Source organism: Symsagittifera roscoffensis, chromosome 1 (assembly GCF_963678635.1).
Source record: "Symsagittifera roscoffensis chromosome 1, txSymRosc1.1, whole genome shotgun sequence".
Lineage (NCBI taxonomy): Eukaryota > Metazoa > Xenacoelomorpha > Acoela > Convolutidae > Symsagittifera > Symsagittifera roscoffensis.
In genome coordinates this window covers 95,051,061-95,066,012 of record NC_087062.1, presented here as the reverse complement: position 1 = coordinate 95,066,012, position 14,952 = coordinate 95,051,061, and the positions used below count along the sequence as shown (strand labels likewise).

The 14,952-nt window shown below is 34.4% G+C and overlaps 1 protein-coding gene across 2 annotated transcripts in view; it reads left to right on the top strand.

The window, feature by feature from the left end:
- The window catches only part of LOC134853054 (proteasome subunit alpha type-6-like), a 354,898-nt gene that overhangs the window by 8,442 nt on the left and 331,504 nt on the right, over positions 1-14,952 (top strand). The window contains exon 3 of one of the 2 annotated variants that reach the window (XM_063868987.1): positions 11,871-12,074. The exons of the other annotated variant lie outside the window; for it this stretch is intronic. Within the exon in view, the coding sequence (XP_063725057.1) occupies positions 11,871-12,074 (204 nt within the window). The remainder of the gene's footprint in view (positions 1-11,870; positions 12,075-14,952) is intronic. 2 annotated transcript variants of the gene reach the window in all.

Below are 14,952 nucleotides of genomic sequence, written 5' to 3'. Positions count from 1 at the left end.
TTTTGTTAATGTTTACAGTGTTTATAAACTTGGTTTCTTTTGCATTGGAGAAGCATGCACCACTCGTAGAAAAATATTATTAAAAAAAGAGGTTCCCTTATATTAGAAAAACAATGGCTCTATCACGAATGTAAGACGCCAACAATTGCTATCGTCATCTAAAAATAATCCATGTCAAAGTAGTTGGTCTGCTTATAACCTTTCGACAAACAATTTGAGTAAAATGATAAAAACAAAACAAGCAGACAGCAGACTATACAAAGTCGTGTTTTAATGATTTAAACTCACTGAATTCTCGTTGGAACTTCATTAATAAAATGAGATGCTCAGAAAGTGTATCATCAATTATTGCGATGAAAAACTATTTTGGAAAAAGGCATTGAAGACCATTTTAATTTTAATTTTTTAAATCTAGATGATTTCTTTTGTTCTAAGTCAATTTCACCGTTTGTATCAACTTATTTAATCAATATACCAAAGTTTAACTTTCGTCCAATATCTCAAAAAAGATTATTTCGAAATAATAAAAGAACTGAAATGCAATAAGCCACTAGGGGCCGGCAAGGTTCCCTCATGGGCCATAATAGATGGTAAATCAATCATTGTGCCACATTTGAACTTTGTCTTGAACTACTGAATCTTTATTACAGTTTTTCCTGATGATATGAAAAATGCTGTTGTGACTCCCATAATTAAGAAAAGTGATCCTAAAGTTTTAGACCTGTATCAATTACAACAGCTTTTTCAATATATGCAAAAAAATTTTTACAAAAACAAAAAAGTTTTCATCTAAATCACTACAAATTATTTAATCCTCCTCAATTAGGTTACAGAAAAGGTTTCTCGACAAAAGATGCAGTTCTCTACTTTACTGAATCCATAAGGAATGAAATTGCAGATAATAAAATAGTTCATGCTGTTCTCTTTGATCTTTTGAAGGCCTTCGATTCATTATCCCACGAAATCTTATTGAGTAAAATAAAAACCCTAAACTTTTCATTATCTTCACCGAATCTAATTAGAAGTTTTTTTTTAGAAAAAAGGTTACAATGTGTAAAAGTTGAAGAAACAATTTCTGACTGGATTGAACTCAAACAAGGAGTACCGCAAAGCGCTGTTCTCGGACCTGTACTCTTCAATTTGTATGTTAATGTTATTTCAAATGCGCTAATTAGACCAACTAAAATAGTTCAATATGCAGACGATTGTCTCTTTGTTTTCTAGTGACATAACTTCTGCAACAGCTCCATATAATTTGCAGAAAAGCGTGACTTCCCCCGAATATTTCTTGAATTCCCACCATTTGGATCTAAGTGCACTGAAAACCGGGTTTGTAACCTTTTAAAAGAAAAATGACAAAAGGGCTTGTGAGACTGAATATATTAGCATCGGAAACACATTGGTCAAAAAAGTAAACGAATGTAAGTATCTAGGCATAAAGTTAGACAAAATCCTGACTTTACAAAGCCAGGTCAAAACTTTTTTGACAAACATGGCTATAGCAATTAGAACAATCGATAGTATTAAAAAGCAGCTACCGACTGAAACCTTAAACATGCTTCTCGAAACTCTTGCCTTGATCCATTTGGATTATTCGTCTCTATTTATTCAGTGTATGTCAAAAGCTTTAGTATTATCCTTATAAAAGCAGATGAATTGGGCCTTAAACTGAGTGTTTGTTCGTTCGAAGTTCAAGTCGTCCAAAGAACTTAGACTAAGCAAAGTTATAGCCAGTGTCAGAAATACTTTGAAACACAAGTCATTATGTTATTTGTTTCGGTGCACAGAAAATAAAAGAGAACCTTTCAAACATGACCGGTTCTTACCAACCGCCGATTATCAACTTAATTTGAAATCTATCTTTATTGTCCTTCAAGGAATAAATTCATCTGTTGTCTTCAGAAAATCTTTTTTCTTTGACTTCTGTAAACTGGAACTCATTACTGTCACAGACTTCGGGATATTAATTTAAATCAACATGTTTTCAAAAGTAGACTGAATTTTTTTTAGCGATTCAACTAAAATTAAATGTCGAATTTAGCAATGCTCATACTTCGCGTGATTTCCTGTTTAATTGATAACCCTTTAACTAAATTGTCAACAGAAATTTGGCGCTGCCACATTAATCTCTTGTGTTCTACAAAGTATGCTTTTATAAGTTACACTATTTTGTATATTAAGCAATGCTTTGTCTATACATTAATTAAAGTGTCTTTTTCTCTCTCTCCTCTCTTGAAAACGGCACTAATACGAAGAAAAATAAATTCATGATTTTAGTCGGAACATTCTGTGCTACTTGCAGAGCAACCGGATGTTATTGTTATTTAATATATAAAATCAAAATTAATCTATAATATCGTCAATAAAGCTTCGTTTCTATATACATGTCTGATAGTTTATGAAAATGATCAAACCTAATCAAACTCTAGATACTGGCAACAGAATTTCCTTGTCTCGTTTTTATTGGCAATTTGAATTGATGGTTTTTGTTATTAACAAAGGTTGGCTTTGTTTTATTTCGATGAATTAATTTTTGCGCCGAATTTTTTTTTAAAGAGTCAATTCGAAATTAAGCTAAGTCGCATTGAAACTTTCAACTCTTTCTGGGCCAAAAATGCCTTTCCTTGAAAAGTGTTAGAGCCACTAAAAAGTTAGCAATTCTGCCTTTGGGAGGGCATTCGGTTTGTTTCGGGAATCTTGTGACCACTACACGACAAAATTTGTCGCTCATGAATTTCAGGATGCTCTTTGTTGATAAATCTTATGAAAATCTTGTTTAAGAGGTACTCCAAATGGCGTGGGTTATATTCAGATATCGAATATCTTTTTTTGTCGTGTTTTCTGTATTTTTATTCTCAAATATAGAATTGAAATTTTAATTGCTTCTGTTTAATTTAGGCTGCCATAGAGTCGATATACGTATTTATATAGGTCGCGATGATTTTTTCGTTTTTTTTTTTTCAAGAAAAGTTTTGAGTTTTTAGCAGGCTGAATTTTACTTGTTATCGCGACATGACTTTTGACTTTTTTAAATGCAGTTTTTTTCCTTTGATAAAGAACGGCAACCTCCGCAATCGAACAGCGAAAGTGTAAAGTTCATGGAAAACGTGATCGAATTCTAATTTCGAAAATAGAATTTAATTATCGGATTTCCCAGCGAAATAACAATTTTACGTATTGATCCAGTTTTCTCAAATTGGATTTTTTTAAATCAAAAAAGTGTCAATCATAATGTTATAGAAAATCAAAGAGCTTCTGTTTTGTTGTCGGAAAAACGCAAAATGAGATTTTTTCAAAAAAAAAACAAGTTATTAGTTTTTTTTTGTTTACTTTCGTTCATTGACTCTTTTCCAACTGCAAAGTTTTACAGATTCAAAGCTTTTCTAATTCAGTTTTCGCCCGTAGCGTTATTGGTTATATTTTTGCTTATGTATGCGAAGTGGGTGCAACTTCGCATCTGTGATAAGCTTATTTAAGCATAAGCATTTAGTGGCATATGTTAATGCTTTTTTTCGCTAGGGTTAGGTTGTGTTTGAAAAAAAAGTATCATGAAATCTATGGGATTTGTTGTTTTTCGTACTTTTTGCAGAAAGTTCAATTTTCTCGAAAACTATTCTACCGATTTTCAAAAATCAAAATCCTACCAATCAAAAAATTGGCTACTCCTCTATGTGCCTGCATATTTTGCTAGTCTCTCGTCATTTTACCGCACCTTCTACAAGCTTCGAAAGTTTCAGTAGGGGAATTTGTGACCTATTTGTAATCTGAGAAGGGTTCAATCAGAAGAAACTTCATGGTGATCTCCCCTTCTTGGGCGGTTTTATCCCTAAATTGGTTTTTAAAAAAAGTTATTGCCTCAAAAAAAGCCCTTTTTTGACATTTTCAATAATTTTAAAATCTTTTTGACTTTTCTCAAAAACTACCCTGCCAAATTACAGAATATTGGTTTAGCCGAAAAAACCAGTTATACGAAAAATGCTAGCTTAAGCGGCTATGCCCTACGCAAGTGGCTATGCCCTGTATTTTCTTAAAAAAATATATGGCCTTAAAATGTCCAATTTTTGAAATTTTGCCCATTTTTGGAAAGTTATTCTTTTTTTTCAAAAACGAATCTGCTGATTTTACAGTTGATAGTTCATTTAAACTTACATTGTGCTTGAATCTTTCCTGTATAATCTGTTTTAAACTGTTTTGTAGAAAAACTGTTATGGACTTCGAAAAAATTCTTTCTTCAATTTTTACGACGTTTTTCAGACGTTATGTCACTAATTCTCGAAAACTACTTATCTGATATTAAGGATTCAATCCTCAGAAGGGTTTAATCAAGGTGCGGAAATCTGCAATTTAAAAGTCAGGGTGTGGAAAGAACCAGATAATCTCTAGAATTAATCGTAAAGTCCATTTAGTAAATTTTTTGAAAATTACGCATTTCCGTATCAGTACAATATATAATTTAAAAAATCGTAGAACAGGAAGAGCCAGGATTAGCTGTGCCACTAATTTATTTCCATGTGACCGTGGCGCAGATGAGAGGACTTGAGACTTCTATTTAACAGCACGGGTATTCAAGTCCGGAACTTTTAAATAGTTTTAATTTTTGGTCGAATTTTTGCTGCATAACATTCATTGGCAATATAGAAGAAATATAGCTACTTATTTGGTGGCTGTTGTTAATAAAATTACAAGTGCCCGTAGAGCAGATATGAGAATGTGATACTCTTAATCTCAATAAAAAAAATTTCAAAGTGAGATGTTGATTTTTTTATTTCAAGTTGTTTGCCTGTTTGAAATCTTTTGCTTTTCCTTCGCTTGTTTGCCGAGCGCAGCTTCGCCTCTGTTTTTTTTTGTTTACTTGCTTTTATTGAGTCTTTTCCAATTTTCTGCTGGCTTTGTTTGAACTGCTATCTCAAATTGTGTTAATTTTTTTCTTAAGAAGTATCAACTATAAGTTGTTCTTAAAGTTCAAAGAGCTTACGGCCATCTTTTTTTCTTGGAATTTCCAAAGTTAGTTTTTTTTTCAAAAAACAGGTCAAAATTTGTTTTTGTTTTACTTTTGCGTCCATTGACTCTTTTTCAACTGTCTGATGGGTATTTTAGAATTTTGTGATCTAGATATTCAGCCATACTTGTTGGGAGTTCAATCTAGATGGTTTTTCGTTGCAAGTTTATTTGAAATTTAAATGCTCATTTATCAAGTTCATCAATTTACAAATTTGACTTATAAAATTTTGTACACAAAGTTATCTTAACAAGAATATAAAACATGATGTACAAAAAGTTATGATATCGAGCAGAGCTATTGGGTTATAGCGAGGCGATATCTCTATTGTAATGCGGATATAGTTTTTAGGTTTTAAAGCTTTTGTTTTCTTAAAATCCTAAAACACGACGGAAGAGATCCCTTTTGCATAAAAGTTTTTCTGCTGCACACAATTTTTGTCGAAGTGTGTCTCAAGATTTGTTGACATTAATTTTTTTTTAGCAATAAACGCTGCTTATGTGGCGCGGCGTCTTATTTGTTCCTTCAGAAAAAATTAGGGTTGATACGCCAAAAATGAATGTCTTAAATTAGCACCAAAGGGAATCATGTAGCTCGTGAGCGCGTATTTCTACCCTTCACCGACCGAAATCCAACCTGATTTCGTGTCTGTTTTGTAGCGTTTTCTGTGGTTAGTTTTTCTTTCATAGGCTGAACTCAAAAAAAACTTGGGGTTTTTGTTGAGATCATGTGTCGTTTTGAATTTTGTGTTGAGCTATGTTATTCTCCATGCAGCTCGACTACTTTTCCGATGCAGAAGTCTAACTTTTTCCACGGTCGATTGTGCCATATGTTTTGGAGCAGAAGAAAGGGCAATTGTAAGTGAAGCTTCACAAAAAAAGGCAACGGATCCCAGAGACAAAAGTCTGCATCTTCGTTCCGGAAAACGGAAATGTCGAACTTGCTAGTTCCCGACTGATAGTTTTTCAGGCGGAAAATCGACTTGAACACTTCGTCCCCGAAATGTATGACCTCGCTTGTCATAGCTCCACTAGCTCTGGCTTCAATTTTCAAATCCTGTGGCAGGTCAATGTCCATGATGGCCGCTCCGAGAACATATCGCCCAATCTGAGCGCAAGAGAAGGCAGATAGCTGTGAGTGGCATCTGGGATTACATTCTATGGGAAAAAACTTACCACCCATCTCAATGAAATCAAGACACAACTGACAGTTATTCAGTGCCAATTCAGTGTTCTTCGTAAAATTTTGGTTCCGATCGTGTGTTTTTTCGTTGAGAAACTTCTCACGACTTCGCTCGTTGATTCTGGTAACGAATTGTTCCAACCATACATTGACTTTCGTGTTTTCGATGTGCTTAAATCTCAGTTGGCTAGCTGAGCTCTTACTCAGAGTGATGAGTTTTAGCTCGCCATTTCGTATAATAAAAGCTGCGCAATATTCTGGACCCAATAACTTGGTTTGAGCTACCCAAGGAGCAGCTTGGCTAATTGCGTTCCCATCATTCCGAATCTTCTCCAAATATGCGTCGAGTTTTTTAGGACTTGTCGGAAGCGGGAACAAATCGAGCCTGTGTAGACAGTCATAGGCTAGATTTTTGAGAATCATTGTGTTCGGATCTCCAAATTTCAGAGATAGTTCTTGGTTCAGTTCGCGAGCATCGTTGTCGGAGGTTATCAGGACAGTTCTTGGTGCCGTTATTCCCAGATCTTGGCAAAGTTGGCAGAATTTGAATTTGTCATCAAGAAGTTCGCATATTTGAGCCGATAAATGATATGGACGGTCAAAAATCACTCCAGTTTTTGAGGCGGATGCAATTTTTTCGCATGCCAGGGCATCTGCAACAGCACTTGCTGGTACGCTTAATGGTAGAAATCCAGTCGCCCCATGCTTCTGAGCCAGCATAACCAGTTCGTTTACATATTGTTTATCTTGAGTCACTGGATCAGCGTGTATGACCTCAAAAGCATCGCAATGCCGTGAAAAACGGGCGCCATTCCATGCGTATTTAGCGGTATCTGCTAGAATGATCCGAGATTTAGCTCCCGGTAAAACGGCTTTGATTGAACGCACTATAGTTAATGTTTTAGAAAAGTGTGCACCCGCTATAAGAATCACTGGAGTACGCGCCAAAGGCTTTTTTGTCGATGAAAGAAAGTTTTTAATAGCTTGAGCTGTTTTGGCAGACGATTTGTTTGGCTTGAAGATGGCGTAAACATATTTGAATACTGCAAAAGTGGTCGAAAAAAGAGGTAGCACAAAAATGAGAAGTAGAATATGTCCAAATGAAGCTGCTCTGCCGTAATACATCTGCCGTTTTTCTTAAATTGTTGGAAGATTTCGTGCAGTATGGAATGCGTTTGTTCAAGTTGCAAGTCTTTGCTCTGTTTTTGTTGTGTTCTAAAAAGACTAACAGCATAAATAATTCACAATGATGATTGGATGGAATGAGACATGGTCTGATTGTAAAGAAAAATTGTAAAGAAAAATAAAAAGCAAAATAACATTGAATGTGAGCGTCTATGAAGTAATTTGCAGTTAGAGAAACTGAGAGTAAATAAGCTAGCCGAAAAGATTACATAATTGTCATATAACTATTATAAATCACGTACGTATTTTTAATTGGTTGATACTTCGGCTGGTTAATATACCACCAGCGAAACCAAATATGGGTTTTTAGAAGTAATTGTTTTTTATGTTTTCATTTTTCTACGCTTACAATTAGTTTTCAATGCATGTTTGATGTGCTACAAAAGCGGCGCTAAAAGATGTACACTTGTTACAAACTTGTGTTTTTCAAAAGGTGTGTCGTTTTGTGCGATTTCGATTTGTCTCTTTGAAAAACAATAAGAATTATTATTATTATGATTATTAGTAATGCGTAAATAGTAATGCATTGTATTTAACTAAGGTATGTAATAAGGAAATGAGACCGGGAAATATATTGTAATTTCGATGTGCTTGTTGTTTTAGCAATATGAAATTGGCGCCATGGCTGTTGTCATACTTTTACGGCTTACGGCACACTGCCAACATAAAATTCCGTGTTTTTCCTCACTATGGTATGTAGTTGCAGCATCTTTTTCCAAATGAAATGCAAAATTTTGTCGTCAAAGTGTTTCAGCAAACGCAAAGATTACAGGAATCCTGGTTCTTTTTGTGTGCGTTATCAAACAGTGGCATCTTCTTCCGAGTGTGAATATTTATTTGTATTGTAAAAGTTCATTATGTTGAGTTAAGAGGTCATCAATCCAGGCTCTTGCGATATGGCTGAATAAACAACGTTATAAATCCTGTAATGACTGCTATGCTTTCTGAGCTTGCAAGCGTCATCAAATCGCAGCGCTTATTTGGTAAAAAGCTGTCAAAAAAGACCTATTAGCCGTGATGTGCAATCCAAAAAAAAAGAATTTTTTTAACACTTGCTAACCTCATTTATCGTCTGGCTTGGAAAACTGACTCAGTTTAAAATTAATTTTAAATTAACAAGTATAGCCGGTTGATATGTAGAGAGCACAGAATGTTCAGACCTGATTTAATAAACGAAGTTCAAAAATAAAAAAGAATTTAAAAATAGGAAAAAGTTGAAATTTTCATCGATTGTTTTTCGTTTGTCCAAGTTTCTTATAAAAGCTAAATAACTAGAAAACAGCGAGAAGAATTTAATTTTTCTCATTTAACTTTAAAAATTCTCTCTGTGTCGAGAAACATTGAAATTTTTCGTCTTTCCGACAAAATCAGACAATTTAAATAGAAGCTGACTTCCAGGAAGCTTAATACTATTTACAGCTTAACAGTTTTGTTGTTATCTTAGCCATTATTACCATTCATTTTCGTATTTTTTGTGAAGACACATATAGGTTGAGCTAATTTTTCGTTTTTTTTTTCAGGACATGGTCTGTTTAGCTTCAACTAAGCTTGTTTTTTTTTGGGGTTTTACGTTTGATTTTTTAAATCAATTCGAACTCATTTGCAGAGAAGAAAGCGTTACGGTCTCTCCCATTACGAATGCGGAAATGGTGCGAAAAAATGTGAATGACTATCATGTGACAAACTGCATTGTATTTTTTAGAGTTCCCAGCGGAATAAATAACCTATTTACCCAATTTTCTCTAATTAGGTTAGTTTTATGAAAAGTGTGTTTATCATTAAAGCTGTGAACTTAAGTGAGCAATAGTGTTATACTACGGTTATTCGTTTTTCTAAGCTAATTCGCAAATACTGGTGCCACTTTTGGGGCACCTTTACGACTTTTTGATAGCATGTGTTTGACATTCGAATAGTAATAAGTTAACATAGTTAATCTATTATATATTTAAATGCGGGCTTTACTATTTAGCCATGTTTAAGTTTTTCCAACGTGTTATTTTTGCATGTTAAACGGAAGAATTTTTGCATGTTCAAGCTATATCGTATTGAGCCATGGTTAAGAGTTTTTTTTTAATTTTCTCGTCAAGTTTGACGAGTTTTTGTCGTCAAATTTGAAAATAGCAATCCAAAAGGGGGATGCTGTCGGGGTTACCCTAGGGATTGCAAATTGGGGCTCAAAATATGACTACACAAATCTTTGTAGCTTACGAGATTAAAAAATTCCAGAAAAAAATTAAATTCTCAACCGTGTAGTTGAGCGCTGTCAGGGTTCTCTCAGGGGTTGCAAATCTTGCCTCAAAATCTGGCCTCTCAAATTCTTTTAGTTTGCGAGATATGACGTTTTCAAAATTTTTCAAAGAACTTATATTCTAGTTTGACAAAAGGTGAATTTCTCAACCCATTAATTGGGTGCTGCCAGGGTACACTTAGGGGTTCCAAATCTTCTCAAAATATGACTGCTCTGATCCTTTTACTTTGAAATTTTTTTGAAAAATTAAACTTTTTTTCAAAACTTGAAAATTTGCCATTCGTGGGATGAATTTATGTTACACCCCAATTTTGTTGCTCGAATGGATTAAGTTTTTTGGTTTTGACGTTTTTCGTATGATATTTCCAAAATTGTCATTAAACTATCTGTTAAACTAACAAAAAATTCTGTTAAATAAAAAAGACTAGGTTCAACACGCTTCCGTTCAACACGAATTCAGTGATTTTGCCAATGAAGTTGTTAAATATGAGGAGTTTACTTGTATGCTGTCAGACATCTGAAACCGAGTAGTTTCAGAGATTTTTTTGTTTTAGTTTAAAAACATTTCAGTTTTTACGGTTGCATTCCTATTGTTTTTTTTTCATCTAATTTATATATCAGCAGTTTTCCCGTTAAATATTCTCTTTTCAGCACCGGAGGTGCGTTAAAAGCTAGTAGATTTTTACACAAGCATAGCTTATGTCATATTATGAACTTTTTTTTGTAAGCTTAAGTCGCAAGTATTGTTGCGACAAAATGTGTTCATTTTGAAAGTGTTCATTTTGATCCAGATATTAAGTACAGCCAGTGCTAAGGATTTTAACACAGACTCTTTTATTACTAATAGCACTTTATCTTCAAAGTATTATGGATCTGTAGCGTAGAGGTAGGAAAGGAGACCCGCAACAAAATAAGAGGGTTCAAACCTGGGTAGGGTCGGATGTATTTAATGAACTTTTTCGTATACTAGTTAAAATTGCATCGGCTCTATAAATTGAGGCAAGTTAATTGGTAAATTTCTTTTTTTTTCTAATTTACTGGTACTGCTAATGCGTTATAATTAGCTTGCGTCACTTAGCAATTATGTAGATTCAGAATTGGCGTCCGTCACTTAAGAAATTTTGTAGCAATTATGTAGATTCAGAATTAGCGTGCGTCACTTAAGAAATTTTGTAGACTCAAATTTTAACTCACTCAATTTTTCCCAGTAGCGTTATTGGTCATATTTTTTGCGGGTGTACGTGTAAATTCATCCAATGAACCGAATAAAGCTATTTGTTTCAAACATAACAATAAAAACTCGATTTCAGAAATTTTCTTTCTCAAATATCTTGCAATTTTTGAAATGCATTTTTTATACACATTGTGGCTTTATGCTTTCCAATTTATTAAGAGTAATGAACGTAGTGAGCACTATATAGGTCTTGGCGATTTGTTTTTTGATCACGCTCAATTTTGATTTTTCGCTGTTTGACTTCGAATTTCTTTTGAAGTTCAGTGCATTTCCTTTGTTACAAGGAAGGCAAATTCTACTATTGAACAGCAAAACTGTAAAGGTCATGAAAAACGTGATCGACTTCTAATTTGGAAAATGGAATTTAATTATCAGATTTCCCAGCGAAACAAAATTGTTACCTATTGATCCAGTTTTCTCAAATTGGGTTGATTTTAACACAAAAATGTCCATCATAAATTGTTCTACAAACTCAAAGAGCTTTAAGGCTAACTATTTTTTTCGAATTTAAAATTTTGAAGGTTTTTGAAAAAACAATACCGTTTTTTTTTTTTTTTAGTTTTCTTGCGTTCATTACTCTTTTGCCAACTGTCATTTTACTTGCATATTTGTGTCTATTTGTATTTAAGGCCACTTTTTTGCTGCATAGCATTTGCAATTTGTTAGCGTATGTAGCTGCATTATTTGCGAATAGTGTTTGTCGGATGTTAAGCGCTCGTGGCCGAGAGGGAAGGGCGTGAGACTCCAATTCTCGAGGTCCGGGCGTACTTGAGAGTTAAGAATGATCAAATTAGTTCGTCAAATTTCATTTTTCGCGGTTTGACTGAAGTTTTTCAATTCAAATTCATCTGCTAAAAGGAAGACAATTTACACCCTGTGAGGAGGTGAACATGGCGCAAAAGTTGTGAATTAATTATTTTCGAATAAAAGTGTACCTATTGATCCATTTTTCTCTACTTGGAATAGTAACCAATCACTTTTTACTTTTCGGTTGAGTGTGAATATATATTTTTTTATTTCAGGTGCAGGACAAGTTGATTGATGCGACAACAGTAACCAACGTACACCTGATTACCACCCAAATCGGGTGCACTATGACGGGCTTGGTGGCCGACGGCCGCAGTCAGGTGATCCGAGCACGCGCCGAAGCTGCTCAGTTCAAATACAAGAACGGTTACGACATGCCAATCGCTATGCTGGCAAAGCGAATTGCAGATATCAACCAGGTTATTCATTAATAAAAACAGTTTCGCATTTAATTAGCTTCATATATATTTAGTTATACTTTCTAAAATACGTCTATTGAAGTATGAGCAAACAAAGGTGATTTGCATCATTCGGAATCCGATTACTTTTTGCGTAGCGCCAATAAGTCTTATGATAATTTAAAAAGTTTATCATGTATGTGAATTTGTGAACGAAAGGACGTGCACGGTTGGTCGTCAAAGGATTTAATTGAGGCTTTGAATGTGATGCGATTTTTGCCAATCTTGCTTTATTCGAAGCACGCAGCACAGCAGACTAGTTCGTTTTTCTGTAAGCAGCAGGTCTGTGAATACTATCTGCAGTTTTAAAGCATTGTCTGAGCTGTCTGAAACCAATATGAAAGCAGAGAATATACGGCCCTCGAATTCTGGATGTTTTCTAAAGATCCCAATTAAAGTTGAGCTAGAAAAATCTTAAAATAGTTTTATTGATCTTTTGAATATAGCCAGAATACTTTACAATAACCAAGTTAGCGGTTGAAACTTGTTCGTATTAAAAAAAGTCATTTGTATGACTGGCTACATTAAAAAGGTCATTAAAACTTTTCTAAGGTCATTCAAGTCAACATGTAAGTGGGCTTTATGGCTGAATATTATCAGGTTTTTTAGGCGAAATCGTAAATAGAGTTCCGAAATCATTCATGCGGTAGTATAGTTCATCGTCTGGGTATCCATTTGAGTTTTTTTCTAGATACTGTCATACTATAGTTGTTTTTTTTTGGGGGGGGGGTTTCGACAGGAATTTTCAGACGGAAACTCAGCATTTCCGTTAAAAACATTTCGGACGTTTTTTGGAATTGTGTACTTCGTTATATTTTTCGTCGTCTCAGTTTCCGTGTTTTTGGAATAGTTGCTATCGGTAAGAATGAAACGTACTTTATTATTGATCATCATTAAATAGGAAGCTCCTTCCCGCTTGGTTTAGAGGTAAAAATGGCTTCGAGTCTCAGTGTCGGGTCTTGTTTTTTCAAGTATGTGTGAAATAATTTTCCGGGAAAAATAAATGTCGGAATTTGGTTTGTCTTTGATTTAAACGTTTCTTAATAATACTGACAGTCATCCTGTTATTCAGTCAATTTACCCAATTCGGATTTTGATCAAGTTTTTTTCACACTATCGAGCAGCGTAGTGTACTAATACGAACCTCTTTTTTCTAATCTAACATGCAACGAAAAGTGTTCATTATTTGGTGGCACTTTTGCTATAATCACGATTATAGAGCGTTCGGATTTTCATAGCATCTGTTTTCTGTTTTTTTTAATGACTAGTATTTATGACTTATAGTGTCCGTGGTTAGTGTGTGAGACTCATATTCTCTAGGTTGACGTAGTGCGCAGATCGAATCCGAGACGCAGCCGAATTTTTACTAATTCGAGACTCATTTCTATTTTTTCTAAATGCTTTTGGAAGAGTTGCTTTTTGTCGTATTCTCGCCTATAATTGCAAAGCGAAGCTTCGGCTCGTGTTATTTTTTGTTACTCTGTTATTTATTATAATGGTTTCGGCTCATGCTATGTTGGCTTATACAACTTATTTTATGTCGATAATTTTATTTTAAATTATCGTATTTCCTAGCAAAATAAGAGTTCTATTGATCCAGGTTTCTTAATTTGGGTTAATTTTATCTAAAAAGTGTCAAGCATAAATTTTTCTAGATTTTTAAAGAGCTTTAAGGCCATCTATTTGTTTTTTGAAATTCGAGGGGTGAGGATGTTTGGAGACTTGCGTTTCTTGACTATTTTGCAACTGTCTGTTGGCTATGTTTTGGTTTTCGGCTCAGTGCTCGTCTTCTCAAGGAATTGCGGCTCAGCGGTTGCTCGTTAATTGATACTTATTGTTCATTTTAATGTTGGTTATTGTATTTCATGACCGTTTTTCTGAAATTGATTTTTTCTTTTTGTCAAAGAAGTGTCAATTTTTTCTCTATGTTTTTGGACTGTGATTTCTGTCTCATTAGCTTGCAAGGCTACGCTTGCGTTGTATTGCAAGTGGTGCGAAGCTCAACTTCGTCTCTGTTTTGAGCAATGTTTTTGTGTGCTCACTTGAAGATCTCGGCGCCCCGAGCTCAAATTCAAGGAAAGTGTGTTTAACTTGCGACCGTTTGTATAAAGACAGTAGTTTTAAATTATTGTTACGTTTTTGATAGCGCATTAACTTTTTTGTGAAGCTGAAATTTACTGGCCCTCAAGAACTTCGAACTTGCAAAAATATCCAAAAAAGTCCGGAAACACTGATCGCGCTGCAACCGGCCACTTTTTTTATTTTGGAGTTTATTTTTACAAAGGCATACTTAAGTGTTTTTTTTTTAAATTTCGTCGGTGTGAAAAAAGAATAAATATTGGTTCGAGATTACTTCTGCGAGCCCAAAGTATTGCAACCACCGGGTACTAGATTTTTTCCGTGAAACTTCACAAGACACATCTTTGAATTGGCACTTCGGTATAATTTTTTTCCTAGATTAAGTCTGGTTTTGTTGAGTCAGCGCAGTGGCGTCAAATATTTCAAATGATGTTTCAAAAATATCTGAGATCAAACTTTTTGGTGTTACTTTTTCGGCTCTTTTTCCTTTTTCCCCCACCTCACATAATCATAATTTACATGGTGTAATGAGTTGTTTAACAAAGTTGAGTATGAAGATCAAATAGGTTTCTCATGGCCTAATTAGTCTGTATGCCAATTTTTATAGCAATCCGACAATGTAAAAAGAACTAAAAAAATTAGCATGTGGGGTAAAAGGAAAAAGAGACACTTTTTTGGCGAAACGGGCGTGGGTCTTGCTTTTTCGAATTACTAAATTCTGCTTTGTAAATTTTACTGCTTCAATTTTAGTATGACGCTA